The 13,864-nt window shown below is 36.0% G+C and overlaps 3 protein-coding genes across 7 annotated transcripts; 1 reads left to right on the top strand and 2 right to left on the bottom strand.

Annotated features, from left to right (window-relative positions):
* Positions 1-255: 255 nt before the first annotated feature.
* Positions 256-2,319, top strand: LOC133679682 (proliferating cell nuclear antigen). Its single transcript, XM_062102353.1, has 4 exons — positions 256-715; positions 1,331-1,483; positions 1,581-1,678; positions 1,807-2,319. The coding sequence occupies exons 1-4, from the start codon at positions 397-399 to the stop codon at positions 2,029-2,031; spliced, it is 795 nt and encodes a 264-aa protein (XP_061958337.1). The 5' UTR covers positions 256-396; the 3' UTR covers positions 2,032-2,319.
* A 168-nt stretch (positions 2,320-2,487) lies between these two features.
* On the bottom strand, positions 2,488-7,545 carry LOC133680125 (probable sugar phosphate/phosphate translocator At5g05820). The gene is made up of 5 exons (XM_062102946.1): positions 7,540-7,545; positions 4,441-4,944; positions 3,777-3,880; positions 3,436-3,664; positions 2,488-2,933 (listed from the first exon to the last, which is right to left on the bottom strand). Exons 1-5 carry the CDS (start codon positions 7,543-7,545, stop codon positions 2,781-2,783), a joined length of 996 nt encoding a protein of 331 aa, XP_061958930.1. The 3' UTR covers positions 2,488-2,780.
* Positions 6,532-13,574, bottom strand: LOC133680490 (cytosolic enolase 3). Of its 5 annotated transcripts, none has more exons than XR_009836335.1 (14): positions 13,180-13,574; positions 12,914-13,068; positions 12,459-12,633; positions 12,205-12,276; positions 11,986-12,102; positions 11,105-11,185; positions 9,905-9,981; positions 9,526-9,629; positions 9,139-9,237; positions 8,972-9,057; positions 8,813-8,899; positions 8,335-8,532; positions 7,603-7,777; positions 6,532-6,798 (listed from the first exon to the last, which is right to left on the bottom strand). XR_009836335.1 is itself a non-coding variant. In XM_062103476.1 (13 exons), the coding sequence occupies exons 1-13, from the start codon at positions 13,282-13,284 to the stop codon at positions 7,709-7,711; spliced, it is 1,425 nt and encodes a 474-aa protein (XP_061959460.1). In that variant the 5' UTR covers positions 13,285-13,574; the 3' UTR covers positions 7,358-7,708. The 5 variants fall into 5 exon arrangements, 2 of the variants coding, with proteins under 2 accessions (XP_061959460.1, XP_061959461.1); XR_009836333.1 differs by having other exon boundaries at positions 6,532-6,775; XR_009836334.1 differs by lacking the exon at positions 6,532-6,798 and adding an exon at positions 7,002-7,349.
* Positions 13,575-13,864: the final 290 nt, after the last annotated feature.

The following is a 13,864-nucleotide window of genomic DNA, read 5'->3' as shown; positions in this document are numbered from 1 at the left end:
AACCATAAAAAAATAAATAAAAAAATAGAAAATCCACGTGAGTAAATTTATATATAAAAAGAAAACAAAAATAGAATTTAAAATTTCATGGTCGGGGCACTCGTTTTAGCCGTGGAGTGAATATCATGTAAAACTTCAAGTTATCTATAGCTTTATTCTGATCTCTCCCTCTCTCTAATGGGCCTATGTAGAAACAGTACTGGGCTTCTTCACCTTCTCATTTCCCAATAAATATTCCGTGGCGGGAATTATGCTGCCCCGTATCCAAAAGCCCCGCCAACACTCTCTTCCCTACCATTTTAATTTAAAAAACCCTCGCTCCCCTTCAAATTCCCTCTCATTTTCCCTCTCTCTCTCAGTACAAACCCTAACCCTAAATTACACCAGGAAGGAAAGATGTTGGAGCTGAGGCTGGTACAGGGATCTCTTCTTAAGAAAGTCTTAGAGTCAATCAAGGATCTGGTCAACGATGCAAACTTTGACTTCTCGTCCTCTGGGTTCTCTCTCCAGTCCATGGATTCCAGCCACGTTGCCCTGGTGGCTCTACTCCTCAAATCGGAGGGTTTTGAGCACTACCGCTGCGACCGTAACACGTCAATGGGCATGAATCTTGGTAACATGTCTAAGATGTTAAAGTGCGCTGGTAACGATGACATCATCACCATCAAAGGCGACGATGGGAGTGATACTGTCACTTTCATGTTTGAAAGTCCCAGTAAGTTATCTTCTTTTTCTTTGATTCGGGTTTGATTTTGTAGTGGACTTTTTTGGGGAGTTAGGGTTTAATTGCCTTTTCAGGTTTACTTTTGATGGGCTAGGGTTTTTTTGGTTCAGGGGATTTTTTTTTAATAATTATTTGATATTACTTGATTATTATATGCTATTGTTAAAAAGAATATGATCTGTCCGGTTGCTGGAAAAATGATGGTGCGTGAATGGAAAACTAATTTTGAATGTCTTCAGTAATTTGATGTTTAAATTAAGGTCTTAATTGATAGATGTTTGATTGTGCTTTTGCTTGGTTTATCCGCCAAGGAAAGGAAATAAAATTTAATTTTAAATATAAAATTAAATTAAACTTGGCCTAGATTTCTAAAATATTTGAAGAATATAGTTGGGTTTTGAGCATTTGTTTATATATGAGGTACTATCAGGTGCTTGGGCTACATCTGCTGTAGCTCTTACAGCTTTTTTTCATTCAATTTCAAAACGTGAGCAACTATTCTTTATTGTGTTTGGACATAGTATAAATAAACCATTGTAATTGTTCGCTGTTAATTTTTAGTGATTTGTTTGTTTTTTGTTTCTCTTTTTTTGCAATGAACAACAGCACAGGACAAAATTGCTGATTTTGAGATGAAGTTGATGGACATTGATAGTGAGCACCTTGGAATTCCAGAGGCAGAATACCATGCTATTGTTAAGATGCCTTCAGCTGAGTTTGCTAGGATTTGTAAAGACCTTGCTAGCATTGGTGATACAGGTACTGTTAAAAAGGCTTTCTCATTATGTCTACGGGCTTGTTTTGCTTTATTTGTTTATTGTTATGAAAACATGATGGTTTTGGTATGTGAATGTAGTTGTGATCTCTGTGACAAAGGAGGGTGTTAAGTTTTCCACAAGAGGTGATATTGGAACTGCAAATATCGTCCTGAGGCAGAATACCACTGTTGACAAGGTATGTTATCACTAATCAGTACAGATATCACTGGGATATTTGTTCAGCACTCTGTTCTGTTCTGTTCTGTATGTTTTGCAACAATATCATTTCATGGATTTGCTTAAAGTTGGGTTGTAATTTTACAGCCAGAAGATGCAACAGTCATTGAGATGAATGAGCCAGTGTCGATGACATTTGCTCTGAGGTACATGAACTCCTTCACCAAGGCAACCCCACTGTCAAACACAGTTACAATCAGCATGTCTCCAGACCTGCCTGTTGTGGTTGAGTACAAGATTGCTGAAATGGGCTATGTCAGATTCTACCTGGCTCCCAAGATGGAAGAGGATGAGCCTGAACCCGGAGCCTAACTATTATTCATTTCCTTCACCTAAATCACTTTTTGTAAATTCGGAAATCGTTTTCAGGATGCTTATCATTTCCTTCAGTGGCTTTCATGCAGGGAGCTGGTCCCTCTGTAGTTATTATGTATTTAAAGCTTCCTTTAATGATGACTGCTGAGATTTTTAGATGTAATGTGATAGGCAGGACTAAACATTTTCCCGTGTAGGTTTTTTTATTGGTTTGTTCCTATTTGTGCCTTGGAAAGAACTGGTTTATGTTTCTTCTATTTTTAAGATGCCTCGATACCATGACAATGAGGATGGCAGCCTAGTGGTTTCGGTTGGTGAGCTAAATACAAAATACAAAGCTATAATTTCCTGGGAAACATCAAAAATAGCTTGTTATCTCTTTTAAGTTTGTCACCGGGGAGATGGAAGTCTCACACCAGATGAGCAGAGAACTGCACTATGGTGCTGCTGTTGACTAGGAAACCGAAAAAATAATCATAATTTTTTACCAAAAAATAGAGAAATAAGATCAATCAAGATTTTCTGCCACTCCCCAGATAAGGTATGACCTTGCACCAAAGGGGCGTCTCTACTTTCTCTGAGTATCTCTTCCCGATTTCTTTAAGAACACAGGAGAATCAAAATTATAGCATCTGCTGCACAAACTTGCTTCAATCTCGGTCAACAAAATTTGCTGCTGCTGCGTGCTGATAAATAAATTATCATAAAATAGATAGAATCGATATTTGAACGCACTGCATGATGCGTCAATCGTTCCTGCTCCTTTTCTTGGCCTCATTGTAGAGAACAACCCCAGCCACAGTGATGCTGTATCCAAAGATCCCAGTCACTGAAACAGGATTCCGGAATATCAAAATTGAAATAACCACTGCAACAGCTCCCTTTGCATTTCCCAGGACCTAGAAAGACAGCACATGAATCTTAATCTGAATTTAGAGATTACCCTGAATAATGAAAATAAAATCACAACTAATGCCCCAAACTCTATCAAGGAAAAAGATTGATTCTTCAATGCACATGACAAGCAAAGCTTTAATATAGAAAAGGGTCATTGATGTGTGGTGACTAGTGAGGAACACCACAATGGCTGGATATTTACAGTCCGCCAGGTTAAAACTTGTGATAATTTATGCAGTGCAACTGCTGATTTTGCAGAGGCCATTTCAAAATGAAACCTGGCTTGAACAGTCCTAAACGGTCATGGTTCATTAGGAGCAAACCCTACTGCATACGATGGTCTCAATTTGATAATGTGCTAGATGATGGATACCGCAATTACAAGTTTTTGAAAGAATGTAGATGGATAGAGTAAAGGAATGGTTATATCAGAAATCAGATGCCAACTTATAAAAAGTAGAACATTATTAAGACGGCAGGCAAAGGAAGAGTCGCCGAAGATACCTGGAGCGTCAAAGCACTGGTATGTTTAGTGACCAAGAAGTTGGTCAAATTCACAAGATATGCTAGAGAAGAATTGAAGATCAGATAGAATATGAATTTCTTATCATCCCTTGCTAGGGAAATTGTGATTCCAACCACATCTTTCTCCATAAAATAAGCTGCAGGAACAAGGACTGCAACTGCAACCGGAGCCATATACATCAAGAGGTTCATAGAATGGAGTCTTTCCCTGTTAACACAGTGAGATTATCAAATCTTGTCCATTCAAACCCTGATATTAGAACAAGAACATATAGAGCAGGTTCAAATTTTGAGTTGCAAAATGCAGAGGCATTCATTACCCTTCAGAGGATAGCAAAATCCCTTGAACCACAGTCTTGAGTGCACGTGCCGCCGTAGCACCGATACACATTAAGAACCCGAAAAGATTAAAACTCGGCTCCCCCTGCAGTCAAGTAATGAGAAAAACAAATGAGATCGCATATGTTAATGATTTTTCCATCAGCAAAGGAAAAATACAGAATTAACACATCAAAGAATTATCTAAACCAATCAAAGAGGTTCCTCAAAAACCTGTTCCAGTAGCATTATAGCTAAGAAGATTAACACCTAAAGATAAGTATCATAAACAGTAATTTTCAAATTCAGACGCGGTATAGAACCTCTGCAAGAGATTGAATTAAACTTGTTGCAACATGTAATGCCACCAACTTGCTCTTTCCATTGTAAGAATCCAACAATTTTCAATAACCAAAGATGATCTCAATGACAACGACACTTTTTTACCAAAAACATTCAAACGGCTATCTTTAAGCAACAAGCTGTTAAAAAATTATTAACAAGAGAACCAACTGTATGAGCAAAAACCAAAAATATACAACAACAAAAACAACCAAGCCTCAATCCCAAGCTTGTTGGGATCGGCTATATGGATCCTTCGGATCCATTCCGAGCGACCATACACCAAAACAACAAAGATATAAGAAAGAAGATAAAAGTTCTCACCCCACTAGCAATGACACAACCAGCAACAACAGGAACGAGAGAAACATAAGTAAGCCAACCTTCCCTTCTAAGTGTCATCAAATATGCAAACACTGCAGTGAAAAATGGGGTGGTGGCCCCAATAGCCTGATTAAACGATACTGGAAGATATCGAAGAGATATATTTCCAGCCACCACAGAGGAACAAAATATGATCCCAAGAGCAGAGATCTTCAAAAACTGTGATTTTGACCTCATGGTCTGCAAAGGCACAATCTTGAGCCATGTAATTGCAATATAACTAAACAATGAACATGCCATCATATGACACAGAGTGAGAAATATGGGGTACTTGAATCCATAGTTGCTAAGCAAATATTTGTTTAATAGCAAAACTCCTATATTTGAGGAGTACCATGATGCAATCAACCCGAGGCTAAATAAACGACTCATTGTTTGGGGGTTATTTCTTTGAATTTGATAAAAGGGTAGGAGGAAAAACTCTGAAAAAACGAGTTGGGCTATCTATTTTTGTTTCTCACGGACCTTGTTCATGGTTTGAACGAAATAAACATGGAGAAAATACGAAGAAAAGGAAGACTGAAGATCTAGCTAGAGGAGAGGTAATGTGATAGAGAAACGAAAATTCTGTTTGGTTGGAGAGAAAGTGGGAATGGTTTTTGTAAATCAAGAGAGAAGATTTATTACCAGGCTTACATGAATTCTCTTAAATATAGGGGTTGAAGATTGATTGTAAGGAGGCTTTGAAGTTTTTGAGGAGTCAAAGTTGGAGAAAGGTTTCCTTTTCTGTTATGTTTGGTTGGCTGAAAAAGTTAGTGACGCGGGAGATTTTGAGATTTTTTAGGAAATTAAATATTGTATTTAGTAATTTTATTTTTCTTAATTAATTTAGAAATCTCTATATTAATTCCATTGTATAATTAATTTATTTTATAAAATTAGATATTGTTCTTAATAATTTATTTTTTCATTTAGTTTAGAAATCCCTAAACCAACTCTAAATTATTTATAATAATATTTTTCCTTTCCAAAGATTAGTCTAGCTTGTATTTAGTAGACTTTAATATTTTGATATTTAATAAAAATCATGAGATTATTTAGGATATCCAGGTACGGAAAATTTTGAAAAAAAAACCCAATAAATTATTAAGGATAATATTTGATTTCTTAAACTAGAGTTAATATAAGTATTCATAAATCAAATAAGAAAGAAATATTCAAGATAATGTTTAATTTCCTAAAAAATAAAAATGCTCCTGCATCCGTTAGAAAAATGTTTTCTCTGGTCTCGCTATGAGATGAGTAACGGGTTGTTATCTTGTCGTTTTGTGTATTTGTGTCCACCCAGGGCTGGTGTCTAGGGGCGAGACTTGAGAGAGTTTCTCCCTTTTCAGCATTGCTTCTGGTAGTTGATTTGTAAGATGTATGGCGATCCTGAAATTTGCGCTCTCTCTCTCTCTCTCTCTGTTTATATATATATATATATATATATATATATATATATATATATATATATATATATATATATATATATATATATATATAATTTTAAATGAATGGAATTTGCTTTTTTTACGACCTAAATCCGAGTTGGTTTTAGTTAGGTTCTCTTAATTTACTGCAGTCATTTTTTTTAGAATCATTTTGTATTTTTGGGATGGCTTTGCGATCAAAACTAATTTCTTTTCTTAGTTTAATAAAAAAAAATCCATGTATATTAGAATTAGGAGAATCATGAAAATCTTATTCTTCCTTATCCAACATTTAATCAAGTAAAAATCTAAGATGAAATGCAAAGATGCATGACATGCACATAATTGTGGGAAAATCAGAAAATGAATTTAATTTGTAATCAGAAATTCTAATTTAGGCTTTCAGGGGAAATTAAACAATCTGATATCAGGTCTATTAAAAATAACAGGACAAGCAATGAATATATAAATTTGTTGTAACTACTAGGACAGGCTAAAACCCAACTTAAATTGGGTTTTATTTTGACTAAAATTTAGATGACCTGGTAAATTAACCCGTAACTCAATTGATCTAACTAGACTCAGGCAAGCCCAAAGAATAAAAAGAAAGAAATTAAAATGACATTTTAACTGATTCATTTTGGATATAAATAATTGACCTGTAAATTGACCCAACAACATGGAAGTTACCCGAGTCAAATACCAAGCTGGTCTAACAACTATGATTTCAGCCCCCCCTTAACTCACAAAAATAAAAAGGCAAGTGGATGGGCTGCGCAGCTGGCTCTGGCACTTCTTCGAGGATCTCATTAGCGGTTCAGTGGATATTTGTTGGATCTTAAGATTCAACATTTCCTCGTTCCCTGACCATTATAAGATTGAAAGTCTGTGTTTTTCAGACGCGTGGAGTGTACAAAGCCAAAAAATTAGAGGTTTAAGGATCATAAAATATAAATCTAGCAAACAATTTGGTAAGCAATCGGTAGCAAGGTGTCAATTGGTCCATCAAAGCAAGCACTGTATTTAACAAAACGCACATCATTGTCTTTTACTTCATGGAGCAAGCAAGTTTATATATTCTCACTGAAATGGCAATCAATCAATAATAATAATATAAAAAATATATATATAAAGGTTCCAGTGTCGTTTCGGTTCACATGTTAAATGCAATAGGGGATGTTTCCCTCCTAACAATGATCCATTAGTTTCTTTCTTTCAGATGATATCGAGTTTTTAGCAGCATGCCACCATATCGTACTCAAAACATCATAAAGAAGCTAACACAATTTTTTTCCAAACTTTTGAGTGCCAACCATAAATTTCCTGGCTACTGGTATCGGATCAAAACATTTAATCTAACAACAGAACGTAATGGAAACGCACATGAGGACATGCTAGCCACAAAAGCCATTTAGGTGACCGATGGTAGGAAATGAACTGGAACAAGTCAGAAGATTGAAAAGCTTTAAGATTTGCATAATCCGTAACACACAAACAGTAGCTAAAGAACAAAAAAGATAAAGGGATTTTGCACTACGGATCAGGAACGAATTTTCTGTTTCCAGTTACCTAAAACCAAGGTCTGTAACAAAACTTTTGCTGACTCAACTACGTTTTCTGAAAGCACCTTCATGTTCTCCAAAAAAATAGGGTGGGGGCACACTCACACAAAGTCAAAAGAAAGACTTACAACATTGCTCCAGAATGCCACTTGCTCAATACAAAGGGAGTTTTACTTTTGAAGCCTCAAACTTAGATTATAAAGGACTGCAGGATGAAAAACTTTAAAGGACTGATCAGGTTGCTCTCCAATCTTCACCTGCATAAACTGCTTGATCACCCAGTTCTTCCTCAATCCGAAGCAACTGCAAGAAAGTTATGTCTATTAGGTTCATATCGACCTTGTTAGCCATTCAACTTGTAAGTCTTTACAGACTAATAAAAAAAGTGTCTCAGTTTCTTATCACATATGATTGCAATGAAGGGAAGTTCATGCATATCATTAACAGATAAATAGGTCTGTGATTTTCGTCTTGGAGACTAGATTTAATAAAAGGGTATGAAAGATTAACAACTTAAAAACAATAATGATAAAAAAAAAAACTAGTATCATTGTTCATTAGCAAGAAGATACCAAAAAAGAAAGGACAACAGGAAAATCTGTTACCACAATAGTGAATAAAGCTTTCATTAGAATGGTTAGGAGTTATTCCTTTCTTCCTACTCTTCCCAACTTGAAGTTTGTCTTGCCCATGGATCATAATGGTAGTCACTATCGATCTTTACAGGCATTGAGGTTCATGGTAAAAGTTTTTCATTTCTTCATACTTATAGCAGCACTAGCTAGCAATCAGGCTCTCTCCCATCCCCACCCACCCAGCACAAACACAAGAAAAACTGGGTAACAATAAAGAAAGTGAACCTGGTTGTATTTTGCTAGTCGCTCTCCCCTGCAAGGAGCGCCTGTTTTGATCTGACCCATGGCAAGGCCAACAGATAAATCAGCTATAAAAGAATCTTCTGTTTCTCCACTTCTATGAGATACCACCACACCCCAGTGGGCATCCTTTGCCAGCTTCACCACTTCAAGGGCTTCTGTTACTGTCCCAATCTGATTTACCTAATTTAAGCCATGGTAATTAGATTATAAAATATACCACAGCCACTGACAGACCACCATAATATCACGTATAAATATCACATACATGTGATATTGGAAAAATATATTCTGCTTTGCAACAAATGTAGCATGCTGGATCAATTGCCTAATCTTCATTGAAGGTTTTATATGTGATGCAATACAGAAATCCACCATTATTAACATCAGAAAAACAATTCAAGAAAAAGAAAAAGCTAAGAAAAATTTATCAAGAAGAATTCATCTGATGCTAACTATATACCTTGAGAAGAAGTGCAGTGCAACTGGACTCATGTATTGCTCTTTCAATACGTTTGTGATTTGACATCAATAAGTCATCCCCTACAACCTGAGAACAAATCCTTTTACAGCTCCTCGTATGTATGTAAACAAAAGATAAACCCAAATGTAATGAACATACCTGACAAAGTCCAAGGTCAGAGAAACGCTTGACATGTTCCCAATCCTCCCTATCAAATGGATCTTCAATCGAAACAATCGGGTACGCTGAGGCCCAAGAAAAGTACACATCAAATATTGAAAAATTTATGGCAGCAAAAAGTTCTTAGAATGTATCCGTGTATATACCAGCACATAGTTCTTCATACATCTTAATCATATCATCTCCTGACTTGAAATTCTGCCCAGATTTATTTTGGAATTTGTAGTCCAAATCATACTTGGTACCTAAATTGGGTCGAAGCGAAAAGACAGGATCAGTTGTTGAAAGCAAGCAGTCCCCATACACAAAAGCAAATCCTAGGTTTCCAGGCCATAAGTTAGAAATGAGGCAGAACCCGTAGATAGGCCGCATAATACAGTAGAAGAGTTAACATTTCCCCAGAAATTTCTCTAACCACGCACAGGACCATGATCTCAAAAACAGTTCTTGACCATTGACTAACTTCTTCATTTTCTTTGTGACAAGTCACATACCATAATAATATGACTATTGTGCAGAAAAAAGCAGATTACCTATGCAAAAGGTGGTAGCAGCGACATCAATGGCCATCTTAATTTTCTCACTGTACCCTGTTCTGCTGATAGCCTCTTTAACAATATTCAATCCTTCTTGAACACTGCCAATGGATATAATCAAAGAAGAACCCCATATGAGTTTTGAACATATATTGCTCTCTTTTAGGGGGGCAGACAGCAGATTGTAACTATCCTGGAGAAAAGATATGGTAGCTGTTTATGATTTACGCATGCACTGTACTTTTTCTTGATCTATTTTCCTTTTCCAATCATTCTTATTCTCAGAAATTTATTTTCAGAGGCTGATTTGCAGACTGGGAGTGGTCACAACATTTTCAAAGACAGGATTATCAAGCATCAACTAAGAAAAACTTGCCTGGATAAGTTTGGAGAAAAACCACCATCTTCACCAACATTGCATCCTTGTTCACCATATTTTTCTTTTATAACAGCCTGTTCCATTTAACATCAAAAATTGCAATCGATGAGTGAGTGGAGGCAATGTACATTCTCATTAACAGTTACAAGATTACTAGATCAGAAAAAAAAAACACTTACAGCACGAACAGCTAAGACAGCAGGAATAGAATCCAAGTGATCCAATACTTCATATTGATTCCATCGTGTAATAAAATGAAAATCACATAAAACATATTTTGGTAGGCTCAAAGGCATCTATCAAGTTTCATGGCAGAAGAAAGCTTCAAGTTCATTACTGAGATTAAAATTTTTTTTTTTTTTTAAATATGAGTAAATGTTTAGTCTCCCTCACTTCTACTCATATTAACTTCAAGACCCAGGAGAGACCACATCAAGTAAAGGAAACAGCTAATTTAAAAAGAAAAGGAAAGGGAAAAGGAAAAGGAAAAGGAAAATGAGTAGCCTTTTGCTCAATAAATAATAATGGGATAATTGACAACAAGACAATGAGACACCATGTATTACCCCACACCTCCCTTCCTTTAGCCAAGAATGTAATTCCAGAGATACACCACGTCAAATGAAGGAAACAGCCAATTTAAAAAGAAAAGGAAAATGAGAAGCCTTGTGTTCCATAAATACTAATGGGATCCTTGACAGCTAGAAAATGAGACACCATGTATTACCCCACCCCTCCCTTCCTTTACCAAGTATATAATTATCGGACTCATACTTGGTTTAGAGAAAAATATCACACCATCTCTATTAGGGGTGGATAATGGAGCTATGCATGAATCTTCATTAACTTCCCCGACCTACAATCTGGCAAATGCCGCACCTTCTGAATCTGGACAGATGTTATCTGTTTATGCATGGATATTTTCATATGTTTATAGACCCCTTGCATGTAGAGCTTACAGAAGTAACTTGTTTGTTGGTTACTCTAACTCATGTGACCATTAACACTTTTAGGGTTCAAGGCTGATGAAAATAAGATGCACTTGGGGGGGTGAGGGGGTGGGGGGATTAAAAAAAAACGCATAAGAGAAGGAAACTAGTATCTGAAAATTAAGCCAGGCAGAAAGACCATGAGAAAGAAGCAACTGATACATTGAAAGTTACAATCCCGGAAGTTAGTTCTAATAAGTAAAATCACCTTTAGATGATGGTATGTTTCGGAACCCATTTGTAGTGCCTCCTCAAATGTGCTGGCTCCAATTGGAAGAATCATGATTTCCTGTTCAAGTCAAATTTGATTTTTGCAATTAGTGAGTGAATTGAAGACAAATTGAAGTTTTAGGACACAACAAAAAAAAATATCAAAGAGATGAAGTTATAGAGGAAGTGTTGATTCATCTTTCATATTAGAACTGCATCACTTCATAATATTAGAATCAAATACCTACCAGTAAAACAAGCCATATCTCTTCTTCAAAATGAATGAGACATGTGAATACTAATGATGTTACAATAATAATTTGTGAATTCATAAATTCTCAAATCTTTTCACATTATCCCAATACATAGAGAACTGCTTCCTGTTTCAGAACTATCCCCACTCAGGTCAATGGATATTCTTATAAAAGGATTCTATTAGACTTCGAAATGCATAGCAAATTATCAGAATACGTTCAACTAACTCTTAATATACTGTAATTCTTAGCAGACTGTTTCCACTATCAAAAGCTATGATCTCACCGTTCCTGAATTGTGTTTCTTAAGGAAAAACTCATTCACATCCTACTACATCCTTCCCAATAACAGAAGAAAAATAAGCAAGCACACAGTCACTACCTCCCTGTTTTTCTGATGTCTCAGCCTAATCAAGTAGCATTGCATGGACTTTCAAGCCAATTCACTATTTAAAAAATCACCTTTTTTTCTGAGAATGAAAAATTTTTCACTTAAAATTGCTAAATGATGAAAAAAAAGTAACCTGTTCAAAAAATGCAATGCACTTCTGATCATTATCAAGTGAAGGTTTTTCCAAACAACTTATAAAGTTTGCATGTAAAATTAAATGTAAATAGACCATACCTTAATGGCTAGATTGTTCCCACCATGTTTTCCACCACTTATGACAGTGAAGGCTGGGACAGGAAGAGTCGGGTTGGTTTTGCTGGAAAGATCAGAAATGTGTTTGTAAAGTGGAACCTGGTATTTCCACATCAAAGTATTCAAAGAAGTGCACAAAATTATGATCTAAGCAGTACATTAATTTTATTAAAAATATAAAATAAAAAGTATCACTCATGCCTCCTTTTCAGCGGCTCCAGCTTTGCATGCAGCAATTGACACAGCTAACATAGCATTTGCTCCAAGTTCACCCTGCAGTTGACTTACAGTAATAAACAGGATGCCTCATAACATGTTAGCAATCTAAGAACTAGATCAGCAATCATCTCAAATGAAACCTTCTTTCTGTTTTATGGACAGTGAACCAGTAACAAGTACAGAGAACTGGAGTGAGCATCTGATAATCAAAGACGGAAAAGAAAAGAAAGCATTACCTTCTTTTCTGTTTTGTCCAAGTCTATCATAGCCTGATCAATTTGAGACTGAAGTGTCGGGTCCATGCCAATCAGCGCTTCAGATATCTTCTCATTAATGTTCTTAACAGCTCTAGTCACACTGTTTCCGAGATACATTCCTTTGTCCCCATCTCTCAGTTCTACAGCTTCATACCTAGGAGAGATCATTAATCATAATCACTTACCACTACACAAGATTTGAAAAGATTCTAGGTTGGTCTTATCACACAATTCAAATTTACAGCATGGGCTTGAAACAGGATAACAGAATGAACCTATTGGACACATTATAGAAAAATTGTTGACAAATTGTTCTCTAACCTTTTTAAGAAAAATGAAAGCCTTGACGGAATTAATTAAAATGAAGGGGCTAGGCTAGGCTCTAGAAATTGAAAAGAAATTAAAGGAAAAAAAATTTAATAAAAATTGCTCACATGCCAGTAACATGACCGCTAGGAACAGAAGCACGGAAGCTGCCTTTGTTGGTGAACAAGTCAACTTCAACAGTAGGAATTCCTCTGCTATCCAGGATCTGCCTCCCTTTTATTTTCGTTATCACTGACGGAACCGCTTTTCTCATGTGATTTGACTGCAATTACTCAAACAACAATTAGCCAAACCAATAAATAAATTAGAATCCAATAGTCTGCCTGCCTGTTTGGTTGCAGGGAAAGAGAAAAAGAAAATGCGAGAGATTTACTATGAAGAGAACAGGATCGGGAGTTTTGGCCCTGACGGCGGCATTGACGGCGTCTTCGATTTTACGAGAGAGCACGTGCTTGTCTAGGTATTCCTGCACCGACATTTCTCCTCCTCGATTCTTCTTTTTGCTTTCTCAACTCCTGTAGTGTACAACTAGAGAGAGAGATTGGAGCCTTCCTGCACAGCAGCTGAGATTGGAAAATTAGAAGAAATCTGTAATTCAATTTCCAAGAGAATCTAGTAATTAGGGGTGATTGATTCTTCACTCTGGTAATAGAGTATTATGTAACTCAACACAGTAGCTACTTTGGGTTCTTCTTTTCCACTACCTTCCGAGATTCGAAACGGAAATTACGAAACGACGTGTCGGTTAGTGCAAAGATCTGTCAAGGCTTTCATCTCAAGGAACGACTTGTCTCCTACTTAGTAAGTTGCTGATAAATGGTTTATTCATAGTTGATGAACGACCTGCACTCAATCATAACTAATATACAACGATTTCTTTTCCCTCTAGTTTATATTTATTAAAAAAAAGACATAAATAAATCCATTTATTCATAATTTTGAAGTGGATTTTTTATTCCAAAATAACAACAAAAAAAACTATCATATTTTTAGTTCTAGTAGTCATATTTTCAAATTAAAATATTTTAATTCGATCCATGGTTATTTTTTTATTATTA

This window comes from Populus nigra, chromosome 19, assembly GCF_951802175.1.
Source record: "Populus nigra chromosome 19, ddPopNigr1.1, whole genome shotgun sequence".
Classification (NCBI taxonomy): domain Eukaryota; kingdom Viridiplantae; phylum Streptophyta; class Magnoliopsida; order Malpighiales; family Salicaceae; genus Populus; species Populus nigra.
Note: the sequence above shows the minus strand (reverse complement) of the source record. Positions and strands in the feature narration are given on the sequence as shown.